This window comes from Euprymna scolopes, chromosome 26 (genome assembly GCF_053919585.1).
Source record: "Euprymna scolopes isolate OS-2025 chromosome 26, ASM5391958v1, whole genome shotgun sequence".
NCBI classification, from domain to species: domain Eukaryota; kingdom Metazoa; phylum Mollusca; class Cephalopoda; order Sepiida; family Sepiolidae; genus Euprymna; species Euprymna scolopes.
The window spans coordinates 64,116,305-64,140,040 of NC_136507.1; the positions used below are offsets into that span (position 1 = coordinate 64,116,305).

A 23,736-nucleotide genomic window follows, 5' to 3' on the forward strand; every position below is an offset into this window, starting at 1 on the left:
ACACATATATATATATATATATTTTACAATTTATATATGTAGTGAAAACATTTCTTGACTGTACATTATGCAACGATTCTTATTTGGTTTTAATTTTAACCGTAACATCAATCTATTCCAATTTTGAAAAATAAATGTAACCTTTTTTATTAAATTGAGATTTGAAATATTCGAACTATTATTTAGGTGCCAGTGATTGGACTGTGCTGGCAGATAGTTCTTGGTTACATGGTACAAATAATATATATATATATAAGTAGAAAAAGTCAAGATATTGTAAAATTAAATTTACAATATTTTATTTAAAATTGCAAACCTCAGGATTCCCCTTTCGATTGTTAACCAATGGTTCAATTCATCAAAGAGGGAAAATAATATTATTCCACCTGGGTATATTAGAACTCTAAGAAAGCAGTATTTATTATTAATGATAATATGGATGTCTAATTCTTTGTTTTGTGTGTGTGTATATATATATATATATATATATATATATATAATCAACATTACGTTTCAATGACGTTGATTGATTTACATGCACCAATAGTTTTCAAAAGTGCTCATTGCGTGTAGATAGAATTATATAAACATTGTGTTTATATAATTATATCTACACGCAATGAGCACTTTTGAAAACTATTGGTTTTTAGTTTACGTTAACAATATACTTGAACTTAATCACACACACACATATTAAAATATGGTTTCTTAGAAATGATGGGTATTTTTTGATAGTTTAAATCTTTTTTCCAATGTTTATCTAAATGCAAACATTTTTTTGTTTTTGCTTGGATTTCTTGTATATATATATATATATATATATATATATATATATATATATATACTAGCAAAAGTACCCGTCGTTGACTGGGTTCAGAAACAGTCTACAGAAAATGGACTCTGATTTATGAAAGTATGATAGGTCATGAAAAGGAAAGGTTGTAAAGAGATAGCTTCGAATTTGGGGGTATCAAATCCAAAGCAAAATATGATGAAAGTAAAAATAAAATATATAAACCCCATAATTTATTATACCATACCTGTTCACACTGAAACACTTATCACAATATTCTATATTAAAAAACCTTATTAAACTTTGTAACATATTTCCATTCTATGGCGGTCAGGCACGAACAAACACCCCATAATTTTATTATACCATATTTCTTCAAACTGAAACATAATTATCAAAGTATACTTATGCAGATAGATATGAAAAGTCTTTATTAAAGTTTGTGCCTATTTCCATTCTATGGAGGCCAGACCACACAATTTTATTATACCATCCCTATTTAAGTTAAAACATACTTATCAAAGTATTATTATGTACATCTATATCAAAAACACTTGTAAACGTTTTTTTTTAATTTTAAAATTTTTTATTTCCATACTTTGTGGACCAGGCGCGTACGCAGACCCTACAATCATCATTATGCCAGATCAAACATACCCATTCCTGTGTCTCGATAATCTTCTATCATATGTGATCAGTTTTCTATAATAGTCAACCATATAGGAGCCTATTCATGACCAGACGCGCACACAGACGTTCAGCTTTATATTAAAGAAGATATATGTATATATATGTAGATATAGATAGATAGATAGATAGATAGATAAAGCATTTTTGACCTTGATGTATTGCCATCAGGCGTGATTTTCATTGCATGTGTCCCTATTTATTTTCTCTTGGCGATACTAAACTTTGATCGCAGTCACAAAGCCAAAAAATTGTGTTGATCATATTAAGACTGGTAGAATTGTATCGATTAATAATGCTGAATTCTGGTTGAAAACATTTAAAACGGCACCACAAACTTTGTACTGTGTTTGATTACTAGTGAGTTAAATTGATCCGATTTACGTCAACTTGATAATTGGTGGCCTGAGACTGCAATTGCTTTCAGTAATAATTGTTTGTATCTTCTGTGAGTAATTTACACAAGTTACATCTATATTGCGTTCGTAAATGCCGCTTGGACCGAAAAGAGAACGAGTGATGCTAATCATACCTACACAGTTTTTTTTTTTTTTTTTTGAAAGACACATTTTCCAGTTGAGAACTTGAATGCCTACTAGACACTGTCCTCCGGTGTCTATGGTCTCTCTGTACTGGAGTTTGTCAGGAAAACCTTACATTAGGATATTTTTCTCTACAATTTAACCCTGACTAAATATTCAAAATCACATGGTATTCACGACCCAAATAAGATCTCCGTATGGTTAACCCTAGTTATTAGTGATAATTAGGGCTGTGACAACCGAATATTCTTTTCATTCTTTTGACTCGCGAGTATATATCCGATACAGTTAGACACAGTTAATCAATCGAGAACCACATCAGTCTATATAAAATCGTATAAGATATTAACGGATATATACTCAAGAGTCAAAACAATGGAAAGAATATTCTGTTGTCACAGCCCTAGTGATAATACTAGTTTTTTTTATGAGAAATGGTGCACCTTCTCCAAGTGATGTTACCTCAAGTAACAGCACGGAACTGGATACTCCACCAGACTAGATGAATTCTTCTTCTAGAATTCAATAAGACCAAGAGATGATAAGAAAAGTATTCTATAACTTATTTAAATGGTTAATTAAGGAAAACCATATTCCCAACTTCTTAACTATCTCGGTGTTTGAGAGGTTAAGGAGAACTTTAATGGAATATTTGAATAGTTCTGTATCTCAAATAGAGATCAAGTGTTTTCTCCAGGAAAGGGTCCCTTGATTTCTGAGAACTTAAACTGAATTAAAATGAAACAATATATATATATATATATATATATATATATATATATATATATATATATATATATATATATAGCAAAAATGGTAATTAGTAAAAACCTGAAGAAAGTGTTCAATCCTATTGCAGAGCAAATATGTTTATTTTTTATTACCGTTTTATCTGCTTAGTTACACATGTTTTAGTTACCGAATCATATCAACGATCCAGTAACTTCATCAGAATTTACAGAAAAACTATAAAGTCTGATGAAGTTACTGGATCATTGATACAATTCAGTAACTAAGCAGATAAAACGGTGGAGACATAATATATCCATTTTGAATTTGGAGACAAGAACGAGTGTCACAGGTAAAAAGACCTTTTTTTTTTTTACAGCATGAATAGGTTAGCCAAATTAATCTGGAGCTGGAAACTAGATCAAATATTCGGAACATTTTTTTTGTTCTTGTGATTAAGGAAGGTGGTGTTTGATCAAGGCTGTTGGGGAGCCATGATTTAATATACTGTTTTGTTTTTAAATCCCCAAGACAGTTTCATGGTAGACAACTGACGATCCCTGAAATAACGTTCAGACTATTGTGAATTCAAGAAAGCAAGTTCATGCAGTGATTACAGGTGATAAAATGACTTACTGGCTAAATAGTTTTCCAACAAATGATAAAAAATATAAAAATAAATGTTTTTTATATAGTTTTGAAGGTTAAAAAATTCCAACACATATATATATAAGTATTCTTTAAATGGAAACTTTTCGATAGAATAAAAAAACTCAACCTACAAGGGGAAAATATATTGATAATAGAAAAATATATACTGGTGTATGAAGTCCTACCTAACTAATATTCCTGGAGAACCAAGTGCAAAAGAGATTTAGACAATTGCACTTAAGGGAACAGCGAGGATGCTAAAAAGAGCTCTCGGTTGGTTTCAATAAAAAAGCGGGGCAATGTTGGCAGCTGGTTTGGCTGCCCCATACCCAGCATTACAATCTTCAAAGGAAAAAAAAAAAAAAAAAAAAAAGTGTATATAAATTTATTAATCAATTTGTAACAAATGAATACAATATAGTGTGTAGGTGTTATGAATGTTCTTTTTTGCCAGGCATTTTGAAGCCTGATGCGTCTGATCAGAACAAGGTAAACATGCGACATCTAGTAATGGGCATATTAGGGGATATTGCATAGGGTGTATACATTGGAAGGGAAGAGGGGATTATCTAGGGGATTATTAGATAATTATGGCTTTTTAAATCTGTTAGAGAGGGGCTTTAGTTTTATTGGGCAATACAGGATGGAATACGTTTAAGGGAGTAGTTACTATAAATTATGAGATTTCATTGACTAATTAATTAATCAATTAGGATCCAATGAGAGTTACATGTGTCGATCTATACAAGTAAAATAAAACATAAAAAGAAAATAAGCATGTGAAAGAATAAAAATATAGAGGATATGAAATGCCTCGTATAAAGAGCATTCATAATCCCTGCACACTATATTCTATTCCCTTGTTTCAAATTGATTGATAAATCTATACACCGGTATATAATTTTCTATTAGCAATATCTATCTATCTATAAAAGTGAACGTGTCTATGTATCTGTCTGTCTACATTTCCCTATGCAATAACTCTGTCAATTTTAAGTCTAGACTCAAAATTTGATATACAGGGTACTGAGATTTGGGAAAATCGATGTGATCGGTTTTCAGGCAGAAATTTGGCGATTAAGGGGTCAAAGTTCAACGATTTGACCTTTGAGAACTCTACCAAACTCCTCCGACAATTTTGGGTCTAAACACTTTAAATTTTAGATATAGGTTCCTTGGACATGGATCTAACTTAATAACTTGATTTAAGGCCAAAATAATAAATTTTAAGGGGTCATAATACTAATAGGGGTCAAAGTTAAAAAAAATTGACTGCTTTTTTTTTTTTTTGCTCAACATACACCTCCAAATACCCGGGCAATGCTGGGCACCCATGCTAGTATTATATATATATATATATATATATATATATATATATATATGCGGTGCCTTCAATAAGTTTTCAGACTTTTTTCGTATTGATAGTACGTACATGAAACTTTAGTCCTCTTCAAAGTAATCTCCTCCAGCTACAATGCACGTGTGCCATTCCATCAACTTCTGGAAGACTCCATAGAGGTCCTTTTGTGTGCACATGTCAGTGACCCTTGTTACAGCTTCTTTCATGTCCTGAATTCTCATAACAGCCTCTAAGGTTTTTCGTGATGTTAGGAAATAACCAAAAGTCACAAGGAGCAAGTCTCGACTATAGAGAGGGTGATGAACTGTCAGATAGTTTGTGATATTCTCAGCATTCTTGGGACAAACTTTGCACAAATCTTCCGCGAATACTTGTGTGGACAGTTCCCACACTGACATCAGACTGTGCACTTATTGTTTCTATAGACACATCACCAGTCCTTATCCATGAAATTCTTTATTTGGCCACTCAACACTGGTGTTCTGACTTCCTTACCCCTCCCACACCTCTCATCATCCGTCACAGACTCCCTGCCTTCCTTGAATCTCATATGCCACTCAAAAACTGACGCTCGACTCATACAAGATGGTCCAAAAGCAATCTGAAGCATTCCATACGTTTCTGTGGCATTTTTTCCAAGTTTAAAACAGAATTTTATTGCATATCTGCAGCTGTTCATAAAAATTGGCCAGTCAACTCATAAAATGTATAGCTATAACATACTGAATTTTCAAGAATCTTTGACAATTTTGAATGCATGTACAAAAAGTCTGGAAACTAAAGGCACCTCGTGTGTGTGTGTGTGTGTGTATATATACATGCACGCACACACTAATCAGAAGAAAAAGCACTTATTAATTTTAAAAGAGAATGAAGGCATATGGGCATATTTGTCATTTAATATGTAATATGTATGTGTGTATATATATATATATATATATATATATATATATATATATATATATATATAGCTGTATAAAGATCAAATTTATTTAACACTAACAGCTGCACTGCGTCGGCACACACAACACTGAGTCAAACACAAAATCGAGTACACTCAGCGTCAAGTACACTCAACATCATCTTACTATCAACGCTTACCCTGTGAACTCGGAGTATGGTTAATTCCCATATGCACAAAACAAAATCACTGAAGAAAAACAAAAAATACCCTAAGGGTAAGGATAATGAGTAAACATTTGATAAAATGATGGTTAAAATAATTACGAACTTGCCAGGATTCGAACCTGGAATCTTCTGATCCGTAGCCTGACGCGTCAATCATTGCGCCACAAGTCCTGTCCGTATGCCGAAAGATGTTACCGCGACTGTATACAGACAGTACTAAATTCCGTTGACATGGGCTGGTAACTTTTTCGACAATTGCACGAAACGGCCTAAAAACCCTTATTTCAGGCTTTTTGTGTGACTGCGTTGTTCGTAACAAACCATATATAGATAAGGACAATCTTGGGACTCACATCTTTCAGGGGAAAAAAAGAATTTTTCAATTCGGTGCATCCATTCAAAAGTTTTATTGATATATATACACACATAAATAAATAAATATTTAGAATTTTATTCATAGTATAGATGAAATTACAATGCAAAAAATGATAACCGGTTTCAACCCTTGTCAACAGAGCTGAATCAAGGTTAAGAATTTAAAAAATTTTATTTTATGCAAAGGGGATAAAAAGAGGGTGGAAACTCGTTACCCACCCCCCAAAGTTTTGTGAAATTATGAATAGCTATTAGTTATCAATTAATAAATCTTCCCCAAATGCCAGTTTCTTTGGAATATTTTAAAGGGGTTTTAGACAACATAATTTTGGTGCAACCTCCCATTTCAAAATTTCTGTATATCAAATTTACATTCAGCGTGATTCATAGTCATTACAACTCAATTGAATAAGATTCCCTGAATTATTTTTAAAACCATTCTGAAATTGAAATAAAATCTTTGCTTGTTTTTATAGCAAAAACGTCCATTTTTGTCATGAGACAAAAGAGAGAGAAACGGCCAGAGATCCTTGTCCGGAGTTGGTATGCAAGTCATACCTTAAAGAACATGGCAGTCAGTATCGTTCGCAGCCAAGATACTTTTGGTAAACCTTGTTTGTTTTTTGTTTTTTTCCAAAGTAGCACTTTTTTTTCTTCTTGTTAGAAATAGTGTTTTTCTCTTAGTAGTTATGGTTGCCTTGTTAGTTGTATGGCTGCTGTCTGCCTTGTAGTACTGCCTTGTTCTAGTTGAATGGTATCACTTTTGAGTCATTTCCATCTTAAAGGCGTGAGACATTGTCTTTGACTTTCCAAAGGTTATGAGAAATCTGCTCAAGTGTCTGTCACTCTTTCTTTACCCTTTGTACTTATAAAGTCACTTTGTAGATAGGATGTAGGTAAGGAATTTGATCTGACCTTCTTGGCTTTTTTTGTGTGCAATTTTAAGAAGCACTTTTTTTCTCATCAAAGCGAATTATGAAGTTTGTGTTAAGGGAATGATGTCATCAAGCCCCCCCCCCAACCACCTCCCTTTATTTTTATTAGAGCAAAAGAATAAAACAAATGGACTGAACTTTTAATTTCAGAAATGGAGTCTCATGGTGAAAAGATGTGACACAAGGGTTGACAAAATAGGATTGGAAAAAAAGCCAACACCTTAGAGGAAAAGTAATTTGTACTGCAGAAGAGATTCCCAGACATCGCCACCAGTATTCCCCAGTAGGGGCACATCATGCGCTTAGCAATAAACTAACCCCTTTCTCAAGAAAAGAAGGGAAAACCTGTGAGGGTGACCTTCTAGAACTGGACATTTGATTTGAATTGCATTTGCATAGCTGCAAAGATTGAACGAATGCATCTTACTTTAGATATTGTCCAAGTAGTTTGATAAGAGGCTCTGTTGGGTGGTCATGTTTATGGTTGAGATGGCAGTTTGTGGAGATTTGTCATGCATAAGTTTCAAAGAACATTTTCATCAGTAAATATGCAGATATGTGGCGTACATCGGTTCTCAGAAGATCACCAAAGTTAAGCAATGTTGAGCCTGTATTGTATTTTTTTTTTATGTAAAAACTGAAAGAAATCCTTACTCCACATTTGTTTATAAGGAAAGTTTGCTTGCTTTCAATTATCTTTAAAATGTTAATTTTGAACATTTTCATATCCAACCATCAATTGACTGTTACGGTTCAATGTGCATGATAAATTATAGATTCCACACTTCCAAGAATTGTTAACTGATGCTTGACAGATTGGAATATTTATATTTCTTCAGTATTTACAAGACATGTTAGACGCATATTATTTGGATTTATCAGACTACTGTTCTCATCTAGAGTGTCATTTTCACAACGTTTCGGTCGATCTAACCTCCTACCTTCTTCAGGTGTATTTTGTTGAACTTGAGAATGTCTCTGTCAAATGGAATTTAAAATGGAACCCTTTATTTACTTCACTGGGGTAGCATGCTTAATTGTACCTTTTTTTTTCTGTTGCCCACACCGAGGATTGAACCTTCAACCTTCAGGAGAATATCACTTTTACAATTGATTTTCTAAGTAGTCTAACCACTGTGCTTGCAGACAGTTCTAGTACAAATTTTGGGAGCCTTAAACCTATTTTTATTTCTTTTTTTTCTTTTTGAAAATATGACTATTACTAATTATTATTGCTATATATATATATATTGTATTTATTTCTTACTGTATATATTATCTGTTATAATTAAATTCCCATATCGTGTTAAATTCTATACTAGGTCTACTTAGTGATTGGTTATTCCCCAGTGAAAGCCGAAACCATTTTAATATTCTTGAAATTTTGTTTTTAACTTTTATAAAATGAGCTTTGTAAAAAACTGTTTTCATCATTTGAAAATTTCATGTTCTGAAAATTTTTTAAAAAATAACACCTTATATTAATAAAATGTTGTTTCTTTGAGTCTTCGTTCTCTCCACCATTCTTCTGTTTATGATTTTTACTTCGTCCCATAATGGTAGATTGTTTCCCTTTTTCCTCCAGACACGGTACACAGACTAGTACCTCTCCCATTTACCTATTCTTACATTTCGGTTGTTTTTCCGACTTCATCCAAAAAAAAAAAAAATCTTTTTTGAAATCAAAGTCGGTTGTCTGCCCTTGATTCCTTCATGATGCTGCTTTTTTCCTCTGCATTGACATGGAATAAAATTTGATGTTCTTGAATATATATATATATATATATATATATATATATATATATATATATAATATATATATATAAAGAACTACTTGATCAAATTACGTTACTTTTGGAATAGTTTATCTTTGTTCTGTAACTGGTACATACATCATACAAACCTTACCTTTCTGTATTTTCTTATTTTCTCTACTTTTAATTGGCGCCATAAGTGCCAATCTGAATAAGCACCTTTTTTTTTTTTTTTTCCTTTTTTTGTGGGAAGAATGTAAAAGCCAACTCTTAATGAACATTCGGATTGTGTGTCACAACCTCACACGTTGTCCGTTATTTACATCCATTTAAAAAAGAAAAATATTATTCTGACATTTTTTTAATTAGGGTTCCAATCATGAATTAATTTGCTTCCTTGGCTAATGCAGATTTAATCAAATTATCTCTACATATATAATTTTACGTGTGTGTGTGCGCGCGCGTGTGTGAGAGAGGTAAACGCCCAAACTAGTTAACCGATCTTTATGAGTTTTAGAACACAGCTTCTAGGCTTTTTGTTTTTTGTTACTTAGGAGTCACCACTTATCAAAGCCCAAAGGCCACTCAAGGATAAGGGTTAATGAATGTAAGGTGGTAGTGTAGTAATCGTTAATGGTGTACATTGGGTAGAATTTGATTATTTATGGAGACGGCTCAACAAGAACGTGTTTACATTTGATTTGAAGGCTCCCATGTTGTATTCAACGGGGAAGCAAGCCAGCGAAACAGTATTTCGCAAGCATGCAGTTCTGGGAAAGAAGCTAAGGATGGGTTTTTGTAATGTATGCTGTATTTAGGTCTTATGCAAAAGGAGGCTGGGAGCTCTTAATGTAAATTTAGATACTTCAGGTTTTGATGAAAATTTAATCATGGGTATTAGGCATCAATTAATTTGCCATATGTCAGTTTCTTTGGAGTGTTTTAAAGGCTTGTTCAGGGATATAATATAGGTACAATCTCTTGTCTAAAAATTCAAATATATCAAATTTTCATTGAATTTGATTCATAGTGGTTAGACATCAATGAAGCAAAATTTTACGAATTACAATTTTTAGAGGTTTAAAGTACAATTTTGGTCTTTTTATTTTTTCCCAATCGTTTAATGGATTTTGGTAAAAATTGCAGTTACCTTTTAAGATTGCTGTCTCCACTTCACTTCCGGTTTCTCCTTCGTTTTTAGAGAGGGAGGGCGACCTTCATTTACGTATTCTGTACTTTCACCTAATAATTTAATAAACAAAAGATACCTATTTTAATAGTTTTTCTGAATAACGTTATTTAGAAAAGCCCTACTTAACATAGGGAGGAGGGGGGGTCTTTCTTTACCTATTTTTTACTTTCATCTAACAATTTGATAGACAAAAGATTTTTTATGGTATCTTTTATTTATTTAATTGTTTGGTGAAATTACAGAATAGGCAAAGAGTTCTACGTGTTGTTGAGCACTATTATATAAATACAGTATGGATTCATAGGATTAACTCATGCGAATGAAACTCCATTTGAATTACTAATATATATATATATATATATATATATATATTTGTAGTCATCGACATACAGTACTGTTTCGTTGTATTACAACTCATCAGTGCTGCTAGACTAGTACCTCTTCCAAGCTGAGGATCGAACCAAGAACCATCATACTAATATATATATATATATATATATATATATATATATTAGTGCAATCAAAGGAGATGCAATGTTTACCTGATATAAGCAATGGTAAACTTCGATTTAATATAAATACCAAGTATTTATATTAGATATTTTTATGCTGTAACCAGCAAATTCTAGCATTTCTACAAATATAATCTCTTGATTTCTTTCTGATGATGAGAAGAATAGCGATAATAGCATTCTTTGCAACTCCGCGAAATAAAGACTTTGTAAATTGTTTTTTGGAGTATTCAGTTGAACAATAAATTTTGATTGTAAAGTTCAACTTAGTTTTAATTTCTTTTCTCTTATATATATATATATATATATATATATATATATATATATATATATGCATAAATAAAACCATAGAAAATTTATACTATACTAGCATGCTGCATGGCGTTGCCCGGTCGTAAAAAGTTTTTAAGCGATTAATTGGAATTCCTAGGCATTACAACATAAACCTAGTAATTATGAACTATTGAGTTCTAGTTCCCTTCAAATAAATGCTTACTTTGTTTCATAAGAGCAAGAGGCTAGAGCAATGACAAAGAAAAAAAAAAATAAATTAGTACATGATCCGAATCTGTGCTTCCGAAAGACGAACCGTTTCCTGGGAATGTCACTTTGACGATTTTTTCTAACAAATCTGATGGTCTTCCAACGAGGGCTTAATTTCTACAGAATAACTCATTTCCTTTGTGCTTTTCATTATTAACCAGTAGATATCCGTTGATTTCTGCAGACAAGAACTACCTGTAATCCATATGAAATGATTGAGTCCATAAATTATTTACACTCAGCTATTCCCGCTTGTCTTGCTCGGATGAATCATAAATGCTGTATTCTCAACTCACTTATGCTTGGTGTCAGAGGACATTGCCTGTTGTATGAGCGATTGATTCACTTGCTGACATCAGTTTTTATAAATCTGTACTTGTAACATCTGTTGGATCTCTGATGATCTAACAAAGCGTCCATGAATTCTGCATGAATGCAAATGCAAATATATTGCTGTGATTGGTCAGAAAAGAATAAAAAAAGATGTTTTTTTTTTTTTTAGCTGCATCTATTCAAATGTACGGCATAGTTATGTTGACACACCGGTTCCTGTTAGATCACTGAAGTTAAGCAACACTAAACCTGGTCAGTACTAAAATGGGTGACCATTTGGAAATTCCAGGTTTTTCTCTCCACTTATCTCGGCATTGTTTCCAGTCGTCCTGGACTCTCCTTGCTACTGGACTTGAGCAGTGCCAATTCAAGAGAGGTGTGGTTGGAGATTGCGCAACCCTTGCCTCACAATTACAAACACAGCTACCCTTACAGAGGATATACATTGTTTCTTGAATGGAGGCATTGATTCAAATGCTATTTCGAAATGGTATTTTGTTCAGTCTGTTACATTCAAGTTTGAAATAACATTTTGTCAGTCTGTCATGTTCAAGCTTGAAATAGCCCCCCCACCCCCCGTCTTTTATCTTTAAGTTGGAAATAGTATTTTCATCAGTTTGTCATGATCAGATTTGAAGTAACATTTTTGGTGGTCTGTTGATCACGAGTTTGAAATTGTCTATCTTTTGGTTTGCCGCGCTCAAATTAAAAATAACTATTTTCATCAGTCTGTCACATTTGAATTTTTAATAAGATTTTGGTCGATCCCACATGCATCCTAAGAATCTCGGTTCCAGTCATCTCGTTACCATCTTTTTACTTTATGTTCTTGTGAACACAGATGGACGTTTTTAATTGCTCCTGACTCAACTGAAAACCCGAAACGATAATGAAAGCCTCATCCTTACCTCTGCCTGTACAAGCTCCTCTCTATCCATCAGGAAATATCGAAGCCTTTCTCCCACGTGTGTGTGTCTGTAAATAGAGGGCAGGTGATGGGAGGCCACTTGCAATGGATACAGCGACGATGAAGAATAAGTTGTGCAACTTATGCAAGTGTCTGGGCACAGTGAACATGCGCTGAGTCATTCGCAGCATGGATGCATTTTCTTAATGTTTACTCTGTTGTTTCCCTGACGTGTCACACTGACTCGATTGCCTGATTTAACCACGCCTACAAACATTGGAAGCAATTCATTTAAAAAAATTTTTTTCTTTAATTCAAGATAAAAATAAAATTAGTTTGTATATACACACACACACACACACACACACACACACACACACACACACACACACAAATGCTCTCCTTAAAGGTGGAGCACTTTGATGGATGAAATTATGCTTTTAATAAAAATAATCTAGTACTTTTGCTTATCAGTATCGTTAAAGAAAATATAAACAAATATAATTTTGTCCATTTTGAGCAATGTTTCAAATTTTGCTGTAAAGTCACACTATACATCAAAATAACGATCTGTGGATATCACCTTTATAATCGAGCACCTTATTGGGGTTCTCTCTTACAAATCTTACACAGGTGTGTGTGTGTGTGTGTGTAGCTCATTTTACAGTATGAATAATCATGTATGCAAATTTGATTTTATAAGCAAAGAAAGGGAGGCTTAATCTTGAAATAACTGATAATAATAAAAAAGAAATAAATAAAGCGTGTATGCAAATTAAATTTTTATGAGCAAAGATTAATTTGATCCTTTTTTTTGTTGATAGCTCTATCATTTAGATAAGTGAATTTGAATACAACGGCGCCGTTCACATACTGCTACTAATAAAATCAACATTATATATATATATATATATATATATATATATATATATATATATATATAAAAGTGAAAATGTCTGTGTGTACGTCTCTGTGTGTACATTTCCCTACCAAATAACTCTCTCAATTTTCAGTCTACAGACTCGAGATTTGACATAAGGGGATTTGACATTTGGGAAAATCTTTTTAATCGGTGTTTGGACAGAAATTTGGCTGTCAAGAGGTCAAAGTTCAACGATTTGACCCTTGAAAACTCTACCAAACCCCTCTGCCAATTTTGGGTCGAAAGGCTTGAAATTTTAAATGTAGGTTACTTGGACATGAATTAAACTTTTTAATTTGATTTGAGCCCCAAAAAATAAATGTTAAGGGGTCAAAATTAGGGTTAAAGTTTTTAAAAAATTTACCTCTGCAGTCTTTACGAAATTACTCAGACAATTTTTAGTCTAAACATTTGACTTCTTACATAAAGTGTATTCACACATAGGGTAAGTTATGAACAGTACATAGGGCCCGAGCAAAGTCGGGCTGAACTGCTAGTGTATATATATATATATATATATATATATATATATATAATGGCATTTTTGATTTGAGGATTGTTAATTTTCTTATTTGGATTACTGTTGTTAGCAACGTTTTAGCCGATGTAACCTCCAACCTTATTCTGATGCATTTCTTTGAACTTGTGAATCTTAATGTCATACTCCGAAATCTAAATAGAATTTCAAACTGAGCATTTTATTTAATCTACGAGAGTAGATTGTTCTTGTTCCATCAGCCATGACCGAGTAAAATATTTATGTCATTCTTAGTTATTATTGTCTGTATCTCGGCATTGTAGGAATTCAATATTCATTTGAGTGGATTATTTTCAACCTATCTCTTCAAAGATATGAAGAAACAAAAGATGAATAAGGAAATGGATTTATTTGGAATTTTCTTCTATTCTTCTTCCAAGAGAGTCCAACAACCAGGTGGAGAGGAAATGATCCAGACCGAATTGTCAGCAACTTCGACTCTGATAGACAAACAACATCCAACGCCCCCCCCCCCCGTCCCATTGTGGTTGTATCTAGCGTAAATAAAACTGTCTTTTTGAAGTCTTTGATATGCAGGAGATTAATTGAATAAGACTTGCACATGTCAACAACCCAAAGGATGATGGATGAAAAAGATGGTTTCTTTTTATTGTTGACAAGATGCTCAGCATCTTTGTTGACAGAAGTCTGTTATGGCCGCCTAAGAATGGCATTGCAGCAATTTCTATTTTTGTGCCCCCTCTCCCACTCACCCACCCACCCGTCTTTGGCGTGTTAGGCATATCGGTAAAGTTAGAGGATTGGGTTGAATATGTTTTTTTACTCAAAACGAAGGTAAACACAATAAAATAGAAAACAAGAACCCCATGGGAGTTGCTACTTATGAAGGCCTAAAAGCCACCTGAGGATAAGAGTTAATGAGTGTAAAGTGGTTGGTGACCATAATGATTGGTAATTATGGAAATTAAGTAGAATTTGATTATTTAAAAGAATGGCTTAACAAAAACTTGTTTATGTTGGATTTGAAAATGACCCTATTGTAATCAGCTGGAAAGCAGACCTGCAGTATAGTGTTCCACAAGCGGACAGTTTTAAGAAAGAAACTTTGTTCATTGAATTTGTGATTAGTTTTAGACACAGATAGAAAGTAAGGAAAATTGGTGACAGTGGTTGCAGCTAGATGAGTGTTTGTTGTGAATGTTTTGCAGGTAAGGATCAGAGATTGTTTATTTGAGCACTTGCCATGAAAATAATGATAAAGCAAAAATATACAACATATATAAAATACTTATCAAATTATTTCATACAAATGTTTTTATGTTGATGGCATTTATCTAGAGGGACAAAACCCAAGTTGTTGTGTTTTTTTTTTTTTTTAACAAATTAAAATCTATTAAAATCTATTAAAATCTATTAAAATCCATTATTCTTGAGCAACTTTTTTTTTTCCTCCCGAAAGATAAAAGCTTGAATTTTATCATATGAAAAGCGGATAATATAAAACTTTTTCTATTTTTAATAGAATTTTAAATTTTCAAAAAAAAAAAAAAAAAGAATACCATTCACCGCCAATTTTCTTATTAATAGATAAACAATTAAATATGAAAAAAAAGTTTTTTGAATCAATTAATTTTTTTTTTGTCTAAATAAGATTTAGTATGACTTGCTATAAGAATATGCAAAAATATTATAACATAAGTACCTGAATTTCAAATAATTTCATCTTTTATCTCAATATGTAGTAATCCCGTGTCAAAATTCAAAAATCCAAAATTTAACGTTTCTTTCTTAAGAAACTACGGAAGGCTTTACAAGACAAGATAAATCATGATTTGTAATTTTGGAAATGGGGCAGGCAACAACTGTTTGTAAATACAGAGCAACTCTTTTAGCACATATAGTTGACCATGGGTGAATTGATATCAAGTAACAAGAAATGGCTGGAAAAAATTATTGTATTTTTAGCAAAATACATAGTTATTTATCGATTCTTCAATGCATTTCCTATTTAATGGTATATTAGCAATATCGAGGTCACTAAAAGAAAATTATTAATATATTTTTCCAAGATTTAAAAGTAATGGTTTTTTCGTAAAAATAAGGAAAATATATAATTTGTTTGCTAATCTGAAAGATATTTATTTATTTATTTATTTTCTACAAAGGGGTCACCACTTATCAAGGCCCGGAGGCCACTCGAGGATAAGGGTTATTGAGTGTACAGTAGTTAATGGGATAATTTCTTAGTAATCGTTAGTAGTAAAAATTTGGTAAATTGGATTACTTAATGGGACGGTTCATCAAGAATTTGTTTACGTTGGACTTGAAGACAGCTAAATTATAGTCAGCTGGAAAACAAACTAACAGAAGAGAATTCCACAGGCTTGCAGTTCTGAGAAAGAAGCTTTGTTCATGGAATCTACATTTCGGTTTAGGCACAGATAAAGAGTGGGGAAAATTATTGACCCTGGTTTCAGCTAGACGGGTATTTTTCGTGAAAGTTTGGTGAGGGGGGGGGCCATAGATTGGAGCTCAGATGACCACTTGCCATGGAAATAATGATAAAAGCAGAGACAACCTCGCAACGTCTCTTCTGTGGGAAAGAGGTTGCAGGGAAGAGGAGGGCTTCCTCCATTAAGCTACAAAGTCTATTTTGTCAAGGCAGGATAAGCTGCGTCTAGCAGCTCCTGCCCAGATGTGGCAAACAGTACTCCATCATTGGACGTACTCAGCTCTTATATAGATAGAGAATTGCATCAGGAGTGAGATATCTACTGGAGCGATGGAAGGATCCCACCATTTTTCTAGCGACCTTGGCAACAGATTTGATGTATGTGTTCCATTTCAGATGAGGAGTCAAGGTCAAGCCCAGAAGCTTGTCAAAACATGAAGCCTCCCCAAGACAAAAGCCATTCATTTCAATTTATGCCAGATGGGGATCAGAGCGTTGATGATGTAAAGATAGAAGCTTATAACATATTCAACGAATTTCACACATCAAAACACAAAAGATGAAAAATAAAGCACATTCAAAATTCGTATTTTCAACCTTAAAATCTGATACGTGCGTTATTGTTTTTTTTTTCTTGTTTTATTTGTTTGTTTTATTTACAATCCTCACCCTCCCCACAATGTAATATATTTTGCTCAGTTTCGGCTGATTATTTTAAACATATTTGTACACACAAATAAAGAAGGAGGGGTTGTAAGCAAAAAGAATATATATATATATATATATATATATATATATATATATATATATATATATATATATATATCAATTATGAAAAAAAAAAATAGATAAAGCACCATTTTAAAGTTAGTTCTTCATTTAATAATCAGTAAAAATTTCGTATTGATTGGATAATTACTTGATTTTTGGTAGATTTTTAAAGAGAGACTCCGTCAAAAAATACTTCCGTTTTACACTTATTGATAATTTACCAATTTCACCTTCAAACTGTGAACAAGCAACTGTTCGAAGGCAAAATTGATACATCAGCAATAAGTGTCGATAGATCAGTACAAAACGATTTGAATGACGTACTCCTATACATAAGCATCTTATTTGTCAGGGTTCTACAGACAAATTTATCTTTAGTTGACCTTTGACAACTAAATATCTTCATTTACTAGTCAAATAGAAAGGTTATTAACCAAACCCATGTGATTTTTAGAATATGACATCTTTGTTCCGTGACGAGTACGTACATCATAAGGATTTTTCTTCATTATTATTTTTTTTAAATATGTGTAATTGTAAATAATCACCGAATTTTATGTTGAGATTTTAAAATCTAAACATTCAAATTTCTCCAAATGTTTTTTAAACAGCTATCATTCAAAAAAAAAAAAAAAAAAAAAAGTATATTATTTTAATAAATTTTTATAGTTTAAATAATTTGACATGGCTTGTTTTATTTAAACAACAACAACAAAGTTGAAAATACATTTTTCACTCAGTAATAAGCTTTGGAAGATTGTCCGGGGTGGGGATGGGGGCAAAAAAAAAAAAAAAAAAACAATAAAAAAAAAAAAAAAAAAAAAAAAAAGAGTATATTATTTTAATAAACTTTTATAGTTTAAATAATTTGACATGGCTTGTTTTATTTAAACAACAACAGTAAAGTTGAAAATACATTTTTCACTCAGTAATAAGCTTTGGAAGATTGTCCGGGTTGGGGATGGGGGCAAAAAAAAAAAAAAAAGAAAAAAAAAGAACAATCTCCAAAGGATAAGCGCTTTGTTATTTCTAGTTGCCACTTGAAAAAAAAAATCACTCGCAAATGCAAGCGTTTCATTCGGAACGTAAAGCCCTGTATTTAATATATAAGTTAGCCATCTATAGACAGCTGAGCTGTTTTATCTTTTTAAAAATTCATCAGCGAATGCATCGACACAGATATCCGAACATCAGTCACTACCGATTGTAGCACTGCAACGAAAGAAAAGTTAGATCATTAAATTAATTAAAGTGACATTTAAATTCGACTCAACTAATCTTATCTCTTTTTGTTTCACTTAAGATCTGCATGGTAATGAGTGCGGCTGTGACAACAGCATATTCTTTTCATTGTTTTAACTCTTGAGTATATATCCGTTAATATCTTATGTTTTTATATAAACGGATGTGGTTCTCAATTGATTGTGTCTGTGTCGGATATATACCCGAGAGTCAAAAGAATGAAAAGAATATTCTGTTGTTACAGCCCTAGTAATGAATATTATTTCATTGTAATAACAGGCTATTTTTATTTGACAAATAAAAACAGATTCAATGTAAGAATTTTTTTTTTTTTTTCAGTGATGAAACGATTCAAAATTTTTTTCCTGATTTCAATACAATTATCGATTCTGTTCTAAATTCCTGACCACAATACAGTTACTGATTCCAATTCCTTAAAAATCTCTAAATATTGAGTTGTAGAATTGGGGGTGGGGGTCACCGTAGAAAAAAAGTGTACGTATATTTTCACAAACATGAGAAATACATTTGTGAGGAGAGGTGATCTATTGATTTTAGTTTTACCGATAGTTTTAAATAATTAAATATTCATCATTTGTTATATTAATATTAACAAATGAAAATTAAGCTTTCAATAAAACAAATAAACAATTCAAAGTATCATTTTTTGGAATCGGAAAATAGGTTCATATTTTTCCGATACCTTAAAAAATCCTAATTTTTTCGATTCCTGATTAATCGTCCCAACACTAATACACACACACACACACACACACTGGATTTTTCAGCACGTTAAAAATGGGATAAAGTTATAGCATGTTGACGTAGAATGAGTTCTTTATGCCAAATTGATGATTAAAAATGGTTAAATTAAATAGAAATTTTTTTTTGTAGGAGCAGGAATTACCATAAAACCCATATAATATGTGTATATATTTTCACAAATATAGAAATGAACTTGTGGGGTAAGTTAGTTTTACGGATAGTTTAAAAACAATATTTCTTTTTTTTTTTTAATACTACCAATTGAAAATTTAAGTACTAAATAAAAACTAACAAACAAAACACAATTAAAATATTTTTTTGTCATTGAAAATAGGCTATAAAATTTCCCCCAACACTAGTCTTTTATGCATATGTCATGCACAGATGGACTGTTTTATCACATCTTTTCTCTCTAGCTAGACAAGCGAGCGACTCAAAGCGTCTAGACGAAAGCTGTCACTTCTATCAACTTCGTTATTATTCGTCACCTGCTGAGAGTAAGCAAAATCTCAATGTCAAACATTGTCAATTGCCTGAGATCTGCATTTTTTCACACAAAGATCAATGCATCAGGAGTGGGTAGCAGTTGACAGTTTATTTGAAATGAATTCCGAAACCACTGAACCTATTTCTCCAAAATTTTAGATAGATTCTCTGCATAACAGCAGGTGATTTTATATATGTGTGTGTGTGTGTGTGTGTGTGTGTGCAGTCAGCACCAACCCTATTCAGGGTTTAACCGGCTGCCTCCGAAGGAGGAAGTTTCATGGGAGTATGAAATACACAAGCGGTCCCCAGTCGCATGTATATCCCCGTTAGGGGAAATGACGACGTTGGGTTTTTGCAACTTTTTTGCAGGGAGGTGCCGATGTCCTCCTACATAAAGCACCTGGAATTCCCAAATTGGTCACCCATTTTAGTTATGACCATGCTCAACGTTGCTTAACTTCGGTGATCTCATGGAAACCAGTGTGTCAACGTGATTATGCCGTACAAATATTATATATAAAACTATAATATTATTTGAATAAACCCAATCTTAAAGTCACCTTTAATTTCATAGGTTAGGACCTTACCACAAGGCCACTAGCAATTTCATATATATATATATATATATATATATATATATATTACTCTAGTTCTCTCTTCATCTGTTCCACGTTTTCTATGAAACTACTAGGCCTATCTGGCTGACATTTTGTGTAGACTTTTATTATGATAGGGTGCAGTGAACAAAGTATTATGGTATCCATTGAATGCACAAATCAGGATTAGTATTTAATACAAAAATGATCACAAATTTAACCATATTCAACCATCAATTTTGCATAAAGCACCCAACCTAACGACGGCTATAACTTTCGGTTGTTTTTAAAGGGTTAAAAAGTCTAGTGAGTTATATATATATATGTATATTTTGTTGAATTTTTTATAACAGTATTCTGGGTTATGTGTTAGAATCGGATATCCAGAAACATTAAAGATAGCATTTTATTTAAACACATAAAAAGTAATAAAAATATGTTAATAGGGAGTTTAGAGCTAGGAGTAAAAATGCACTTGGGTCTATACGTATTTCCAGGCTATACCGAGTGTGCTTGTACTAGCCTCTCTTTCTCCCTCCCTCTATATCTCTCATATATCTATATGTGTGTGTTTATGTAATATTCTTTTCATCAATATGTGATTTGATGGGTATAGCAGAAGTGATTCCTGCAAATCTTAACACAAAACTCTATTGTATAAATAACTGCGTTCTTAAACAACAAAAACATTTCTATGGCAAAAATCGGAATATGCATTCTTCACGAATGTTGATGTGGTTGATTTCAAATTTGCAAGCAGGCTTATTGGTGCGTCTAAGAGTTTATCCGTCTGCCAATCCTTCAGACTTATAACATTGAAATAGCAGTTTCAAATGCATCCGCCTATCTCTATTAGAGGCTCTGTCCGCCCATCAGGTTGTTATGCTTAAGTTTGAAATAGAAATAGCATTTTCAAACGTGCCTATTTGTGTACATCATATTACACCATTTAAATTTTTTTTTTTTTTGCTTCTTTTTACAAAGGAATTGTTTATTAAGACCCCGAAGACCACTCGCAGATAAGGGTTAATGAATGTTTGGTAGACTGAAAAACCACCATGATACTTGGTAATGGTGGAACTTGAGTGAAGTTGGATTATTTAAGAGAACGGCTTAGAACTTATTTACTTTAGATTTGAAATCAACCGTGTTATAATCTGCTGGGGAGCAACCTCGCGGTATTGTGTTCCACAGATGGACAGTTCTAAGAAAGAAACTTTGCTCATGGAATTTTCTTTTAGTTTTAGACAGTGATAGAGATTAAATGAAATTGGCAATTGTCCTAGCTAGACGAGTATTTGTTGTGTATGTTTTGCAGTGGGAGGGGGGGAGGAGCATAAATTGAAGCTCAATCGAGCACCGATCATGAAAATAATTTTGAGCAGAGATAGACTCACTATTTTTTGAATCACATCTTTTGTGTTGACAGGTACATGTATTCATGTACATTGATGATTTCTGTTCCGAAAATTAAATTCAGTTCTGACATGATAAAAAAAAAAAAATAGGAATCGTGTTGTAATTTCGTTTACTAATGGGTGTATGAACTGTTATACCCACCCAGATTATCATAATGAACCCAGATTATATTTGGCTGCTGAGAAACCCACTCCGATGCTAATATCTATAAAATAGGTATATTTAAAAAGATAATCACAGAAACACATCAGAGAAAGTTGTGTGTGAGAAAGGCGCTAGGAGTAAAATTGCACTTAAATCTATACGTATTTCTAGGCCATACCGAGTGTGCCTGTACTAGCCTCTTTCTCATATATATATATATATATATATATATATATATATATATATATATATGTGTATATATGTGTGTGTGTGTGTGGTGTGTAACATACTTTTCATGAATATTTGATTTGATGTATGTAGCAGAAGTGGTTCCTGTAAATTTTAACACAAACTCTATTGTCTGAGCCGCGATCGTCTTGTGGTTGCGATCCTCTTAACTTAAGATGAAATGTACTCGTGCATGGAAACCTAATGGAGATTTGTTAGTGTTCAAAGGTTTTATTTAGAGAAGATCTCTCTTTGAGAGACCGCATAAATTATTTCTACTTGAAGATTGAGAAGCACAGAGGGCATCATCAGGGTGATATTTGTTGAGTTTCTCTCTCTACATTTTCAGAACACGTGTCATCTCTCGCACTTTCTGAGTCTGACTGCTTAGAAACTCTGTGGTGTCTCCAAATATGTGGTAATTCCTATCTAATCCAGTGATTCCCAATTTTTTTTTTTTTTTACATGGCGGCACACTATTGAGTTATTTTAAATTTTCATGGCGCACCTATCAAAAAAAAAAGAAATAAATAAATAAAAATAATTTATACTAATAAAACCTTTTTACAAATAACAAATAAAAAAAAAACAAAGAAGATTATATGGCGAACTTTTATTTGAATAAATAAATATATTCAATATCCGGTATAGAATAATAATGGTGACTGTCAGTGGAACAGTTGTCTGGTGTTTTCTTAACTACTGCTGCAATGTGTGGGCGGATGTGAGAGGAACACACTCTTAATTCATCTCTATATAAATAAAATGAACTCATTTTTTCCCTTCTGATTTTGACCTTAATAGGATTAAAAATCAAGATATTTCATGCAAATATAATATGCACAAACGGCAGAACAATATCTGAGGTGTGTTATAGGCTTATTATTTCTCAAATTCCTCGATAATCTTAGATTTCCATACTTTTTCTGCTGAGAAGTCACGGCCAAAATCGGTTAAGATCAATGGAAGTGGTAAAATATTTTCTCTCTAATAAATTCCTCCTCCCCCTGCCACCACTTAACACCGTTTGGGGATCGTTCACAAGGAACAGTTGAGAAGAGAACACCGGTTTGGCTTCGTAGTTCTTTCATGTGAAGTTATTTAAAATCACTAAACTAAGCTGCAGTGCTCTGTGGCGTAGTGGTTAGCGTGCTGGACAATTCACATTATATTTTCACGTTCGCGCCGACCTACCGTAGTCTTTTTTTTTTTTTTTTCCTAAACAACTGGAATGGACTTTTCTTGGTGGCCGAACTGTTAACGTTGCATGTTTTTTTTTTTTTTTTTTTTCACACTTTATTTTCCTACTTTTACTCATGACTCCGGGTTTGATCCTTCCTACTTACCAACCATAACATTTTTTAACCCCCCACCCCATCCCGGAAACAAACACTCGGGCAACGCCGGGTACCCCCGCTAGTCTTCAATATTATTAAGTCTTTCACGTTTTGTTTTATTTTATTTAATTTTGCTAAGAAAATCTTGGTTCACATCGGTACGAAGTTGAGAATTGCAGGTTTTGATGTCTAGTTGTACGTTTGAGACGGCAATCATTCGAAAAGACTTGTTAATTCTTCCTCTTCACATAAGGCCCTGTCGGTGGGGCATTAGAATACGCCCACTGCTCCCCTGCAGAGGGTAAAAGTCCCTCAATGGGGGTCCTGGATATGACCTTAAACTATATCCAGTGGTGAGGCCCCAGCTTGTGGGCTTTGGGAGTGTGGAGCCACCCTTTAATTACCATTGCTCCCAGGTCCACTCTGACCCA

At 32.9% G+C, this 23,736-nt stretch overlaps 1 protein-coding gene across 25 annotated transcripts in view; it reads left to right on the forward strand.

Annotated features, from left to right (window-relative positions):
- The window catches only part of LOC145248122 (disabled homolog 2-interacting protein-like), a 1,344,959-nt gene that overhangs the window by 1,109,305 nt on the left and 211,918 nt on the right, over window positions 1-23,736 (forward strand). For 10 of the 25 annotated variants that reach the window (XM_080109911.1, XM_080109925.1, XM_080109913.1 and 7 more), the window contains one exon: window positions 6,742-6,870. The exons of the other annotated variants lie outside the window; for them this stretch is intronic. In XM_080109911.1, coding sequence (XP_079966037.1) covers window positions 6,742-6,870 — 129 coding nt within the window. The remainder of the gene's footprint in view (window positions 1-6,741; window positions 6,871-23,736) is intronic. 25 annotated transcript variants of the gene reach the window in all.